The 13,859-nt window shown below is 43.5% G+C and overlaps 1 protein-coding gene across 12 annotated transcripts in view; it reads right to left on the reverse strand.

Moving 5' to 3' along the window:
• SPATA6L (spermatogenesis associated 6 like) overlaps window positions 1-13,859 on the reverse strand; it is an 88,072-nt gene that overhangs the window by 33,668 nt on the left and 40,545 nt on the right. For 11 of the 12 annotated variants that reach the window (XR_009552049.1, XM_060199791.1, XM_060199790.1 and 8 more), the window contains one exon: window positions 2,311-2,388. Coding sequence is in view for 11 of the 12 variants with exons in the window: in XM_060199791.1 (XP_060055774.1) it covers window positions 2,311-2,388 (78 nt within the window). In the remaining variant the exon portion in view is untranslated. Of the gene's footprint in view, window positions 1-2,310; window positions 2,389-8,262; window positions 8,301-13,859 lie in introns of those variants that run through there. The other variant, XM_060199798.1, reaches the window with a different exon arrangement.

Genomic DNA, 13,859 nt, shown 5'->3' on the forward strand with positions numbered 1-13,859 from the left:
TTGAGGGTATCTGAAGGATCTTTACAATTTTTTTGTTTTATTTACTTATTTATTATTGGATAGAGACTGAAATTAAGAGGGGAGGGGAACAGAAAGAGAGAGAAACACCTGCAGCCCTGCTTCACCACTTGTGAAGCTTTCCCCCTGCAGGTGGGGACCAGGGGCTTGAACCTGGATCCTTGCACACTACAATGTGTGTGCTTAACCAGTTGTGCCAACACCTGGCCCAGGATCTTTACAAATTATATTCATTCATTCTCATATTGTTCAGGAAAGGCCTTTAGATGGCTACAAAATTGTGGACAAGAAGGTAAAAGAAAAACAGAAATCAAGGAGGAGAAATTTGGGCTGAATGAGAGAGTAAAATTGAGGTAGTGCTAAGTTAAGGCTCTAAAACTATATGGTTAACAAAGATCGTCAAGAAATATATAACTCTAAATGGAGGGGGAGAAGGTAGAAGGAAACACTATGTTCATAAAAATCAAGAATAAGTAGAGCAGGGCACCAAAGTAAAAACCCTGTGGTGAAGGGGAGGGTGGCCATTGAGCTTCCCGGCCTGGGGGGATGCGGGGGGTGGTGATTGGGATGGGACACAGTCTTTTGGTAGTGGGAATGGTGTTTATGTACACTCCTATGAAATTGTAGACATATAAACCACTATTTAATTAATATGAGAAGGGAAAAATTGATCATATGTCTAGAACTTCTTAAAAGTTTGGCTTTGTATGTTAACTCTCTTTTCAGCCACCAGGTTCCAGATGCCAGCACGATGCCGACCAGACTTCCCTGGACAGACAACCTCCCCAATGTGTACTGGAGCTCCACTTCCCCAGAGACCCACCCTACTAGGGAAAGAGAGAGGCAGACTGGGAGTATGGACCAACCAGTCAACGCCCATGTTCAGCGGGGAAGCAATTACAGAAGCCAGACCATCCACCTTCTGCAACCTACAAAGAACCTGGGTTCATACTCCCAGAGGGATAGAGAATGGGAAAGCTATCAGGGGAGGGGATGGGATATGGAGATCAGATGGTGGGAATTGTGTGGTGGGAATTGTGTACCTCTCTTATCCTATGTTTTTGTTAATGTCTCCTTTCTTAAAAAAGAAAGAAAGAAAGAAAGAAAGAAAGAAAGAAAGAAAGAAAGAAAGAAAGAAAGAAAGAAAGAGAAGAAAGAAAGAGAAAAATCAAGAATAAGGAGCTGGGTGGTGGTGCACCCAATGAGTATACATGTTACAATACACAGGGTTCAGGTTCAAGCTCCATCCCCAACCTGTATCTCGAGTGGTAAAGCAATTCTCTCTCTCTCTCTCTCTCTCTCTCTCTCTCTTTCTCTTTCTCTCTAACCTCTGCCCCCTTCCTTCTCAGTTTCTCTCTGTCTATCAGAAAGGAAAAGAGAAAAAAAATGGCTGCCAAGCGCAGTGGATTTGAGCACCAAGTCTCAGCAATAATAACCCTGGTAGCAATAAAAAAAATTCATTAATTTAGAAGATTTGACTGGGAGGTAGTGCTGGGAATACAAGCATTGGACTCTCAAACGAAAGGTTCTAAATTTAATCCCCGGCACTGCATGTGCCAGAGTGATTCTCTGGAATTCTCTCTCTCTCTCTCTCTCTCTCTCTCTCCTCTCCTCTCCTCTCCTCTCCTCTCCTCTCCTCTCTTCTCCCTCCCCTCTCTCTCTCAAATAAATAAATCCTTAAGAAGAATGAGAAAAAAATGAGTAAACATCATAGAACAAAAACAAAAGCTAACTATAGGTCAGACCTATCCTAGCTTCTGGGGCACCATAATGAAACATGTTGGACATGTTCTCAAACACACTAGGCTGAGCAAAGAGTGTGAATAGAGAGATTCAGCCCACGGGGCCAAGCGGTAGTGCACTGAGTTAAGTGGCAAAATAGACAAAGCACAAGGACCCGTGCAAGGATCCTGGTTCCTGCCCTGGGCTCCCTACCTGTAGGGGGGATGCTTCATAAGCAGTGTTGTCTTTCTCTCCTCCTTTCTGTCTTCCCCTCCTCTCTCAATTTCTCTCTGTCTTATCAATAAAATTGAAAAAAAAAATGGCTGCTAGGAGCAGTGGATTTGTAGTGTTGGCACCAAGGCCCAGCAATAACTCTGGAGACAAAAAGGAAAAAAAAAAAAAGAAAGAGAGAGAGAGAGATGAAGAAAGGAAGGAAGGAAGAAAGAGAGATTCAGCCAGGCCATAACTCTCCCAGTTCCCAATCATCCAAGACCATTGGACCTTGATGAACTGAGTATGGATTGACATTCTTAAAATTTGTAGAGAAAATTCTACATTGATCATACTTACAAGAAATCTGTTTCGAGGCAGAAACATGCATTCTCTGATGGCTGTCCTTGTAGAAAACTCTAACTTGGGAGCAATGCCCTAAAAACAAAACAGCAAAAAGCAACAAGTGAAATGAAACAGGCTCTTTGCTCCTCTCATCAAAACTTGAACTCACACAAGAACTTAATTGGTAATTTTGTGGCTGGCATAATCCACACCCAATATCTAAAATATAATCCTAACAAGTATATGTACAATGAAGTATCACTCAGGAAATCCTGGCACTTCTAAGAACCTGAAGGACATTGTATTAAACACTGTATTAAGACAGACAAAGACATTTACTGAATGAGCTCACTTATAAGCGGAATCTAAATCTATCAAACTCAGAAGTAGTAAACAGGATGGTTATTGGTAGGGGCTGGAAGGGGAGATGTGGATCAAAAGGCACACACTTTCAGTTAGGACAGAGACAGAAAAAGCAGAGAGGAAGGGCACAAAGATAAAGAGGGGACACAATTATCACAAGATGACCACAGAACAGATGGCAAAGCAAGCAGAGAGCACAGAAATGTAGACCAGACATCTCCATCAGGAACAATATCACAAACCCTCTTACGGGCCTCTACAGGACCTTGCCCTCAATGTGGAACAACAGTGGTAAGGACTGCCCCAATCTCAGAAGGAAGGCTGGGTTAACAGACTCTGACACTTGAGGAAGACAGGTCCTGAAATAAAATGCAGCTTAGAATGTTCCTAGCTATGACCACAGAATGCGAGCTCAGATCTATAGGGGTGCAGAGATTACACAGGCTCCTGTGCTGAATATGGGCCCCAGATAAGATTGATGGGGTTTTTGGTTGATGTTATTTATATACTTTTCCCATATTTGGGAGCTACTGTCTTCCCTGACTCAGCTTTTTTAAGAATTTATTTATTTATTCATGAGAGAGGAGAGAAAGAATCACACATCACTCTGGTACATGTGTTGCTGAGGATCAAACTCAGGACTTCATGGTTGAGAATCAAATGCTTTATCCACTGCACCACCTCCTGGACCACACTTGATTCAGCTTTCAAGTCCTATGTCCAACAATGACACCACCTACGAAGACAATACCTTTAGCCCACCTGCATATTAGCTGTCAGGTTCAGGCAAAAATTAGTAAAGTCATAGGCCCCTTGGAATATACCTAAAATAGACTTCCTAGCTTTTTCCAAAGTGGAGACCCCAATTCTCATCTGCTATACTCTTACCTTTACGTTCCTGATTATTAAACAGTTTGTTCTACTTTATATTTTAATACTTTCAGTCACTATGTTACAGATGCTACCATGACACCAGCCTGACTTCCCTGGGCAGATGACCTCACCAATATTTCCTGGAACCTCAAATCTCCAGAGCCCTGCCTCACTAGGGAAAGATAGTAACAGGCTGGGAGTATAGATCAACTTGTCAATACCCAAGTCCAGCACAGAAGCAATTACAGAAGCCAGATCGTCCACCTTCTGCACTCCATAATGATCCTGGATCCATGTTCCAAGAGGGACAAATAGTAGAAAAACTTCCAGTGGAGGGGATGGGATGCAGAACTCTGATGGTGGGAATTTTGTGGAATTGCGCCCCTCTTATCCAATGACTTGTTGATGACGATGATGATTATGATGATGATGTGTTTTTTTGTTTTTTTTAACCAGAGCTTGGCTCAGTTCTAGCTTATGGTGGTGCAAGGGATTAAACCTGGGACTTTGGAGTCTTAGGAATGAGAGTCTCTTTGCATAACCATTATGCTATATCTATCTCTGCCCACTGATGATCATTAGTTTTTCACTTTTTTATTTTATTATCTTTATTGGACAGAAACAGTCATAAATTGAGAAGGGAGGGGGAGATAGAGAGGAAGAGAGACACCTGCAGCTCTACTTCATCACTTGTAAAGCTTTCCACCTGCAGGTCAAGCCTGGGTCCTTCTGCACTATGACATATGCACTCACCCAAGTGCACCACCACACGGCCCCCCTGTTGATCATTATTAAGTCAATAAAAAAATAAAGGAAATGTAGACCAGAAACAAGATAAGCCTAAAAGTGAAGACCATGAAATGAACAAAGAATGAGACAATATAAACACAGAGAAGGAGAAAAGGACAGAGGTAAGTACAGCAAGAAAAGGAACACATGGACAGAACTATAAGCAAAGGTAAAAAGCAGCCAGCTTCAAGATTGCATTCAAATAACTTAAATTTTCTATCTTAAACACTTTGTTTTCTAGGATCATGCCATCTTTTAAATGTTTGATACTAGTGGTTTGCAGAACAGTAAATCTGGTCACACCAATTGTCCTTAGTAATAGGAATTTAATATATTTTTTTAAGTTTCACATTGTTGTATCCTCAAAAATTTGTTTTTATCTGTTTGCAGTAAAGGCTTACAAAGTAAAAGAGGAGGAGGAAGAGGAAATAGAAAAGAAAGCAAGCAAGAAAGGAAATTATCTTTGAGAAAAACAGAGATAATAACATTCCCCAAAGCCTCAAAGATTAGGAAAGGATAAAAGTTAATGTCATTGGGAGTTCTGCTTAAAACATTTTTTTTCCTGCAGGGATTTCATACCTGTAGGATTCTACCATTCCCAATAGACTCAGAGCAATGCTAAAGCTCCAAAGCAGGATAATGCCAGTAATAGGTAACCCCTTAGTGGAGGAAAAACTGACAAGAGGTTCACAGACTGCTGTGGTTGAAGGCTCTTTTCTGAAGACAGAGCTATTCAGTTGATAAAATAGTTTGGGGGCACGTCATCAGACTAGAAATTCAGATCATCTGTTTGATGTTGTCCATGATGATGTCTAACTCTCCAACAACTCTGACATTTTTATTATTGATTGATTGATTGATTGATTGATTGATTGAAACAGAGGAGGAGATAGGGAGAGAGAGAGAGAGAGAAGTGCCTGTGGACCTGCATCATAAAGATTCCACACTACAGGTGGGGATGGGACACTTAAACTGGGATCCCTGCGCCTGGTAATGTGTGTACTCAACTGAGTTCACCAATGCCTAGCTGACCGACCTTTTTAAAAAGATTTAGTTATTGGGAGTCGGGCTGTAGCGCAGCGGGTTAAGCGCAGGTGGCGCAAAGCACAAGGACCGGCATAAGGATCCCGGTTCGAACCCCGGCTCCCCACCTGCAGGGGAGTCGCTTCACAAGCGGTGAAGCAGGTCTGCAGGTGTCTATCTTTCTCTCCTCCTCTCTGTCTTCCCCTCCCTCTCTCCATTTCTCTCTGTCCTATCCAGCAACGACGACAACAACAATAATATAACTACAACAATAAAACAAGGGCAACAAAAGGGAATAAATAAATAAGATAAAATATTAAAAAAATAAAATTAAAAAAAATATTTAGTTATTAATGAGAGAGAGAACCAGAGCATTACTCTGGTACATGTGATGCTGGGGCTCAAACTTGGGACCTCATGCTCAAAAGTCACAAAAAGTCACATCCTAAGCTATAGCTTTTTTTTTCGTTGTTCAGTGCTACTTGGGTCTTATTTATTTATAACTCTCATGTGTTTGTTTGTTTATAAATTAAGGTAATACCAAAGATGGAAAATGAAGATCTAGGAGCTTGGCTGTAGCACACCAGGTAGAGCACACACATGATAGTGCTTTGTCGGGAAATTGTGAGGATGTGGTTGAGTTTGGCAGGGCTTGACTTGAAGGGACATATATTCTCTCATCTTATCAGACATTATCTACATAATCATTATTTTGCCTGAAAGATCCCCATCCATTCCATTCCTTTGAGCTATCTTCTTTCTATCCTCAAGACCCTCCGTGCAGGGTATTATTAATCCTACTAGTTAAAACCCTCACAACAGTTGCTAAGGAAGTTCCTACCTTTCCAGTCCCTTCTGCCTTTCTCCGCCCCTTTCCTAGCCATTTCTGTTTCCGACCTGCCACTTCCGGGTCTGCCCTTTAAAAGCCTTGGCTCTCTGATCAATAAAGAATTGAATTGTCTCACCACCATGAGTCTGTTCCTGAGTCATCTCCCTCATGTCGCTGAGTGAGTAGCAGCCCAGGATGGCTCCAGTCGCATTCTCTCCAACCCAGAGAGTACACACCCAGTAAGAGGCACCCCCATGCTAGCCCGGCATCTGGCACCCGAACATGGGGCCTACCCCCCTCAGCTTCACACAAGTGGCAGATGTACAAAGGCACCCCAGCCCCAGGTAAGTACACGGCTGCTTGGATCTCTGCAGGCTTGCATTTATGAAGGCACTGCGGTTCTTTTTCTCCCTCTTCTTATTTTCCTGAGACACCTCTGTCATGGGCAACAACCTTCCTCCTTATCAAGAGGATCCCCAAATCCTCTACTCCTCTTCCACTAGACAGGTTCTCTGTCTCTGGGACATTTTGCTCTGGGCCACACCTTGGTTCCTCTTGACCATGATTGCAGCTTTCAGGAGATATGCAGGGCCCCCTCCCAAAAAGACCGAGGAAGTTCTCCCTAAGACTTCTCTGGCTCCCCCTCCCATGTCTCCCGTGGAGAGTGGCAACTCTAACTTGGAAAATGGGATCTTGAGGCTGTGATACAAGATTTAAAGGAGAAGGTCATTCTGTTTGACCAGCACCATACACACCTTCCAGAGAAAGCAAAACCTCCCGAGCCCGTCTCCCCACCTGCCCCAATCCTGACCCACCCTAAGCCTTCTGCACTTCACCCAGTGGCTCCCTTTTTGACAGACACATCTCCTGCTGCCCCTGCCACTTCTGCGGTTCCTCCTACCACGGCTCCTCCCCCCACCACTGCACCACTATCAGACACAGAATATCTTTGCTGGCTTCATGACAGAGCATTTTCTGCGGAGCAAATCCACACATTCCCAGTAAATATTAGCCCCAATAGACAGAGATCTCAGGCATGGTATCCATATGCCTCCATAGATCTTAAGGAACTTTGCCAGGCCATTAAAGAGGATAAAGTTCATGCTCCATGGACCAGATCCATTTTACAAGGCCTTCTCCAGAACCTTAACACTCCCCAAGACTGGAGGGACATAGCTCGCTCTATACTCCCAGGCCCACTCTTCCTTCAGTGGGAAGCCTTTTTCAGGGATGAATGCCTGCAGCAATCCTGCAGGAACAGTCAGAACCAGCCTAACTGGGATTTTGAGGCCCTTTTTGGAGTAGGACGTTGGGAGACAGGTCTCCAGAAGGCAGAAGTGAAATTGCCCCCCCCCCCGGCTATTTTGATCAGGTATGTGCATTACAAGCATGGGAGTGGTTAGCACCCCTCACGGGAGCAGCCTCAGCCCCCATTCTCTCCCTTCACCAAAAACCTGATATATCCCTAGCTAAATTCATTACCAGGGTCCAATCAGGTTTGGAGAGAAAGATTTCTGATCCTGATGCCCGTTTCCTACTCCTGCGCTCTATAGTCTGGGACAGGATGCTTCCTGATTTTCATCAGGTGTGCCTCAGTCTTAAAGATGAGCACCCTGACCGATGGATTGTGACAACTCAAGAGATAGATTCTAAAACCCACCAAACTTTAACCATGGCACAAGCCTTTGCCTCAGCTTTAGAGAAGCAAAAAGTTTTAGGTGCAGCAGTTCTGGCCACCATTGGCAGAATGAGTGCCCCAATCCTAGGTGTAACTTCCGCCCCCGGCCAGATTCCCAGAAGCCCCAAACACCTTGTCCTACATGCCAGAAAGGTTTTAATTGGAGGAAAGATTGTTGGGCTAAGTTTCATAGAAATGGTACCCATCTGCCACTTTAACCGGAAGTGGGACAGCCCTCAGCCTGGCATCCAAAAGGAACCCCAGACACAGCACTTAGTACTTTATGGACCACTCCTGTCTTGGAAAAGAGCCATCCTGTGATTAATATTAAAATTGGTGGTGTCTCCTTTAAGTGCTTGATTGACACAGGATCTGATAGGTCCGTTTTGAAATGATCAGAAGTACTGCCTACCTGTCCCCTCCTCCCTGGCCCGTACCTTGCTGGCATTGGAGGGATTTTATAATAAGATTTCATAATAAGAGAATCCTATGTCTGGGAAAAATATGATGGTGTTAAAGGACACATCCATCCCCGAGTGGCGGAGGTCAGCACCAACCTGCTGGGAAGGGATTTGCTGGAAGCTTTTGATGCCGTCACTTCCTCTGAAGCTGTTTCACCAGAGTGTCACTTTGATTTCATAATCCCCCCTAGCGAGCTCACAGCAGATTGCCACGTTAACACCGATGAGATAGAGACTCGTCTCTCCCAGCTGTTACCTAAGCAACACCCCCAATTCTTTTAGCCACTGCTCGTTACAAAAACCCTGCCTCGACTGGCTTTCTAATATGCCTGTCTGGGTGGAGCAGTGGCCCTTACCCAGGGAAAAATTAAAAATTCTAAAAGACCTGGTCTAGGAACAATTATCTCTCGGTCACATCCAACATTCCCACAGTCCATGGAACACTCCTGTTTTCATCATCAAAAAGCACTCTGACAAGTGGCGGCTTCTCCAGGACCTCCGAGCAGTTAACAAAACCATGCAGGTTTAGGGCTCTCCCCAGAGGGGCTTGCCTCTTGCCTCTGCCATCCCTATGGGGGTCCCCATAGTTGCTACAGTCTTACATAAATGCTTCTTCTCCATTCCCCTTCATCCACATGATTGCAAACACTTTGCATTCTCTGTACCATCTATCAATAACTCGGGACCAGCAGACCACTATGAATGGACGGTACTTCCCCAGGGGATGGCCAACAGTTCCACCATATGCCAAGAAGCTGTTAAAGCCGCCCTTCTTCCATATATCCTTGAAGGTCTTAATATTTACTATTACATAGATGATATTTTAATATGGAATAAGCCAGACACAGATACCTCAGCCCTGTGTGACCTTCTCATCCCCACCTTAAAGCAGGCTGTCCTCAATATAGCCCCTGAAAAGGTACAACTAGTTCCTCCAGTAACCTTCTTAGGCTCAGAACTTTCTCTAACCCAGGTTTGCCCCCCTAAAGCCCTGTATTGTGTTCCCTTCTGATCTCACTCTTGCCTCTGTACAGAGTTTCCTTGGTAACCTTAATTGGTTCAGGACATGGCTGAATCTTCCCACTAGTACCCTTCAGCCATTGTTTATTAAAAGGAGATAAACGTCCAACTTCCAAACATATAGTAACCCCCACAGCTTCCTCAGCCCTAGATAACATTAATCAAGCATTCCAAGACATGTGTCTAGCATGGTTCTCCCCCTCCTTCCCTGTAAGCCTCTTAATCTTCAACTCTTCCACAACACTTGTTGGGGCCCTCTATCAGAGCCACAGTGTGCTTGAGTGCCTTCACAACCCTATAGGTGGAGCCCCTCGCCTTCTCAAGAAATTGATGCTCTGGCATCCATGATCCATCAGGGCAGAGACAGGTCCACACAGGTTTTTGGGAGACAACCAGACACCATTGTCATTCCTTTTTCCCTGTCAGTCAGATACAGAATGGCTCCTATGTCATCATTCCCACTTTTCCATAAGGTTAATGGGGTTCTCGGGATAATTAGATAATCATTACCCTCCCAACAAATGGGTAGCTTCGCTGCCCTTGTTGCCTCTATTGGTGCCTAGACTTTTCTCCCGCGCTCCCATTCCTTCTTCCCCCACAATTTTCACAGATGGTGTCAAGAAAGGAGCTGCTGCCCTAATATATTACCCAGATAAACCACACCCCACACCTCTTTTCATTGAACTCCCCACCCACTCCCCACAGTATAAAGAATTCTATGCTGTTTTTCTAGCTTTAAAGGCTGTACCTGGACCCTTTAATCTATTTTCTGACAGTATCTACACTGTCAACCTCCTCTCTTAGCTCACCTGCTCTTATGATAAACTGGATAACACCCCACCCTTCCCTCTCCTCATACAAATTGCCTCTATCCTCTGCTCTCGCACCCACTCACTATACATCCAACATCTCCACTCTCACAGTCTTCTCCCTGGCCCCCTCTCTGAAGGCAATGCTGCAGCAGACTGCCTTGCCTCCACAGGAATTTTCTTAACCTCTGCCTCTGATCCTCTGACTTCCATTCCCTGACCCATGTCAGCCTTAAGGGTCTTAGGGCCCATTTCCCTAATGACCCCTATCACAACTAAAGCGCATTCTTGCCACCTGCTCCACCTGTGCAGATCTAATCAAGACATCTGCTGTTCAAACTCTTGGGGTTAAACTCCATGGTTTAAAAGCCAATGATCTTTGGCAAACTGATGTCACCCACTTACCCAACTTTGGCAAACAAAAATATGTGTTTCTCTCAGCCTTCTCTAAGTTTATGTGGGCTACAGCTCAGATGGGAGAAAGCTCAAAAAAGCTTATAATCCATATGCTCTCCTGTTTTGTTTAATGGGCATAACTCTTCAACTTAAAATGGACAATGGTCCTGCTTTTTACCAACAAACAATTTAAAGACTTGTTCCCTCTGGAACATTAGTCACACTACAGGCATTCCCTATAACCCTCAGGAACAAGGCATTGTCAAGAGAGCCCATCAAACCCTTAAGGCTCAATTAAATAAAGAAAAAGGAGGAATATGCCCCCAATATCCAACTGGCAAAAGCCTTAACTACATTACCTCTTTAATATTTACAAAAATTCAAACCAACCTCCTATTATTCTTCACTGGCAAACACCATCCACCCTCCCAGCTATTAAGGTCAAATGGAAAGACCCCCCCTCTATAAAATTTGGAAAGGGCCTGACCCCCTATTGAACATGGGAAGGGATTTTGTATGTGTGTTTCCACAGGATTACTCAAAACCCGTTTGGCTTCCTGCCCGCCATGTCTAGCAATGCCCACAAAATGGCACAGCTATACCTGAAGAACAAGAAACACTGCAAGAGGATTAGGTGCAGGACGCCCTTCAGGACCCATAATGCAACATGGCAGGACCTGAAAAACCTGGTTCACAGAGCCCAAAAGCAAAACTTCCCTACCGCTTCTCTCCCCCCCTCACCCTCTCTGAATATCTTAAGCTTTCTGTCTGCCCCCTCTGCTTCACATGTCACCCTCTTTTTAAATATTTATTTTATTTATTTATTTATTCCCTTTTGTTGCTCTTGTTTTATTGTTGTAGTTACTATTGTTGTTATTGATGTTGTTGTTGGATAGGACAGAGAAATGGAGAGAAGAGGGGAAGACAGAGAGGGGGAGACAAAGACAACTGCAGACCGGCTTCACCACCTCTGAATTGACTCCCCTATAGGTGGGGAGCCAAGGGCTCAAACTGGGATCCTTATGCCAGCCCTTGTACTTTGAGCCACCTGTGCTTAACCCACAGCACTACCACATGACTCCCTTGCCATCACCCTTTGAAAGTATCAGGTTAGACAAACAGTCTGCTGTCACTATTCCAGTAAAAATTCTACAGCTGTAAATCCCTGCGCCATGCTATGATCAGCCAGTTGTGTTATTGTAAATGAGTGTTATGAATGACTAAAAATCTTAAGTACAACCCATTTTGCTCAGAGTACTCTGAAACTTAATTGGCCTTATATGGAAACACCAGAACCAGACATGGCAGAGGTTTCTGGAGACATCTAGAAACAGTCCTAAAAATTTGTTTTTTCCTCCTTTGATTTTTTTTTTTTAAGTCTTGGTATAAATGTGAAATGTTTAGACTTGAAAACTGTGAGTGAAAATGATTCAACTAAGACAATACAGATCTAAATTTGTGTTTGACATGATATGTCTTCGTAACAAAAGTTTTTCTCCTCTTGTGTGCTATAGACTGCATGTTTGTGTGTGTCTGAAGTTTGGTAAATATTAACTTTAATGTTAAAAGTGTAACTTTGAAGCTACATTCTTACCAGGCAAAGTTAAATGAAGGAGTTTTCAACACAATTCTTATAAAGGTAAAATTAATTTGCTAAAGTAGTTGACTATTTAAAGTAAAAGTCTAAATATTTAACATGACAATTTTTCATCTCCAAAATTAAAATACAAATTCTCTATACATTTAACTAAAAAGTGTTACAGGACATTTTTGGAGGGCCCCCCAAAATGCCCTGTGAACTGATCTTGTGGAAATTTATCCACAACAAATCTGGCATCTATCTGGCATTGTAAATGTTCTAAGAAATATTGTCACTAATGTGTGTTAACTCTCTAAGGAACCTGAGTTTGTTTAAAGTTTAAAGTAGGGAGTCGGGCTGTAGCACAGCGGATTAAGCGCAGGTGGCACAAAGCCCAAGGACCAACATAAGGATCCCGGTTTGAGCCCCGGCTCCCCACCTGCAGGGGAGTCGCTTCACAAGTGGTGAAGCAGGTCTGCAGGTGTCTATCTTTCTATCCCCATCTCTGTCTTCCCCCTCCTCTCTCCATTTCTCTCTGTCCTATCCAACAATGACGACAACAATAATAACTACAACAATAAAACAAGGACAACAAAAAGGGAATAAATAAATAAATATTTTTAATTTAAAAAAATTTAAAGTAAAAATTAGTTAAAAATCAATATACTTTAACTAAATTTGGTCTGAAGATCCTGCTGTACAGAGACTGCTACATGAGGCTAAATAGGATAACCTTTAAATTTATTTTCTTTAAAATTCAGAGTCTTTCAAAATAGGTATCACACCCCTAGGGTGTGTCTCCATCTTAACTGCGTGTGACAAAAGGTAGAAAAGACATTATTGATATGTAAAGCTCCCAAATACTGTCTCAACTAAAGAGGTAGAACCAGCCTGGGTGAATGATAGATCACACAGAGGTTATGCTAATGATTCTAATGCCTGAGGCTTCTAACTCTGGTTTTTATCTTTACCTTTTCACATTTTATTGCTCTTAAATTTTTTAAACATCCTTCATCATACTAAGAAGGCCTTCTAAAATTATAAAGATATTTAAACCAATTCTAATCATCCAGTTGTCAATTATAGTAAACTTCTAACTTTGTACAAGTTTTTTCTTCATAAGTAAATGATTACAGCTATGTCAAGCCTTCACATGAAGAACCAACTGCTCATACAGAATCCCCAAAACCATCTGGACCCCTGCTCTCTGATATTGCCCACAAGATGGCATGACTACAATGCCCCCCAAAACCCATTATGTGGCCTGGCACAATCTGAAGAACTTGATTCACAGAGTCCAAGGACAAAACTTTCCTACTGCCCTTATCTCACCCATCACTGTCTGCCCTTGCTGCTTTTGCTTCATCTGTCACCTTTTGGCAGTTTCAGGTCATTCTCTACAAAAAAGCAAAATCCAGTGGCTGTCTTCCCCCACCAAGATAAGATGTGCGGTGTCTCTTCCCCTGGTCATTGGCATTGGATTGACACTTCTATCAGACTTGCTGGTGGAGCTCTTGGACACTCCCTTTACACTACTGGACTTCTCGAGGACTGACTGTAGCAGTCCATGGACTTTGCAGCCAGCTGTCTCAGGACCCTGCAATGCAAGATCACCCCTCTCACCACTCGGCCTATCAGGCCCCCGCTCCTCTGCCTATCAGGCAGCATCCCTTCCACCCATCAGGCAGGCCCTCTCTACCTACCAGACCTCCCCTCTGCCTCACACTGGCCCTCCAGTTCTTTT

This window comes from Erinaceus europaeus, chromosome 10, assembly GCF_950295315.1.
Source record: "Erinaceus europaeus chromosome 10, mEriEur2.1, whole genome shotgun sequence".
Lineage (NCBI taxonomy): Eukaryota > Metazoa > Chordata > Mammalia > Eulipotyphla > Erinaceidae > Erinaceus > Erinaceus europaeus.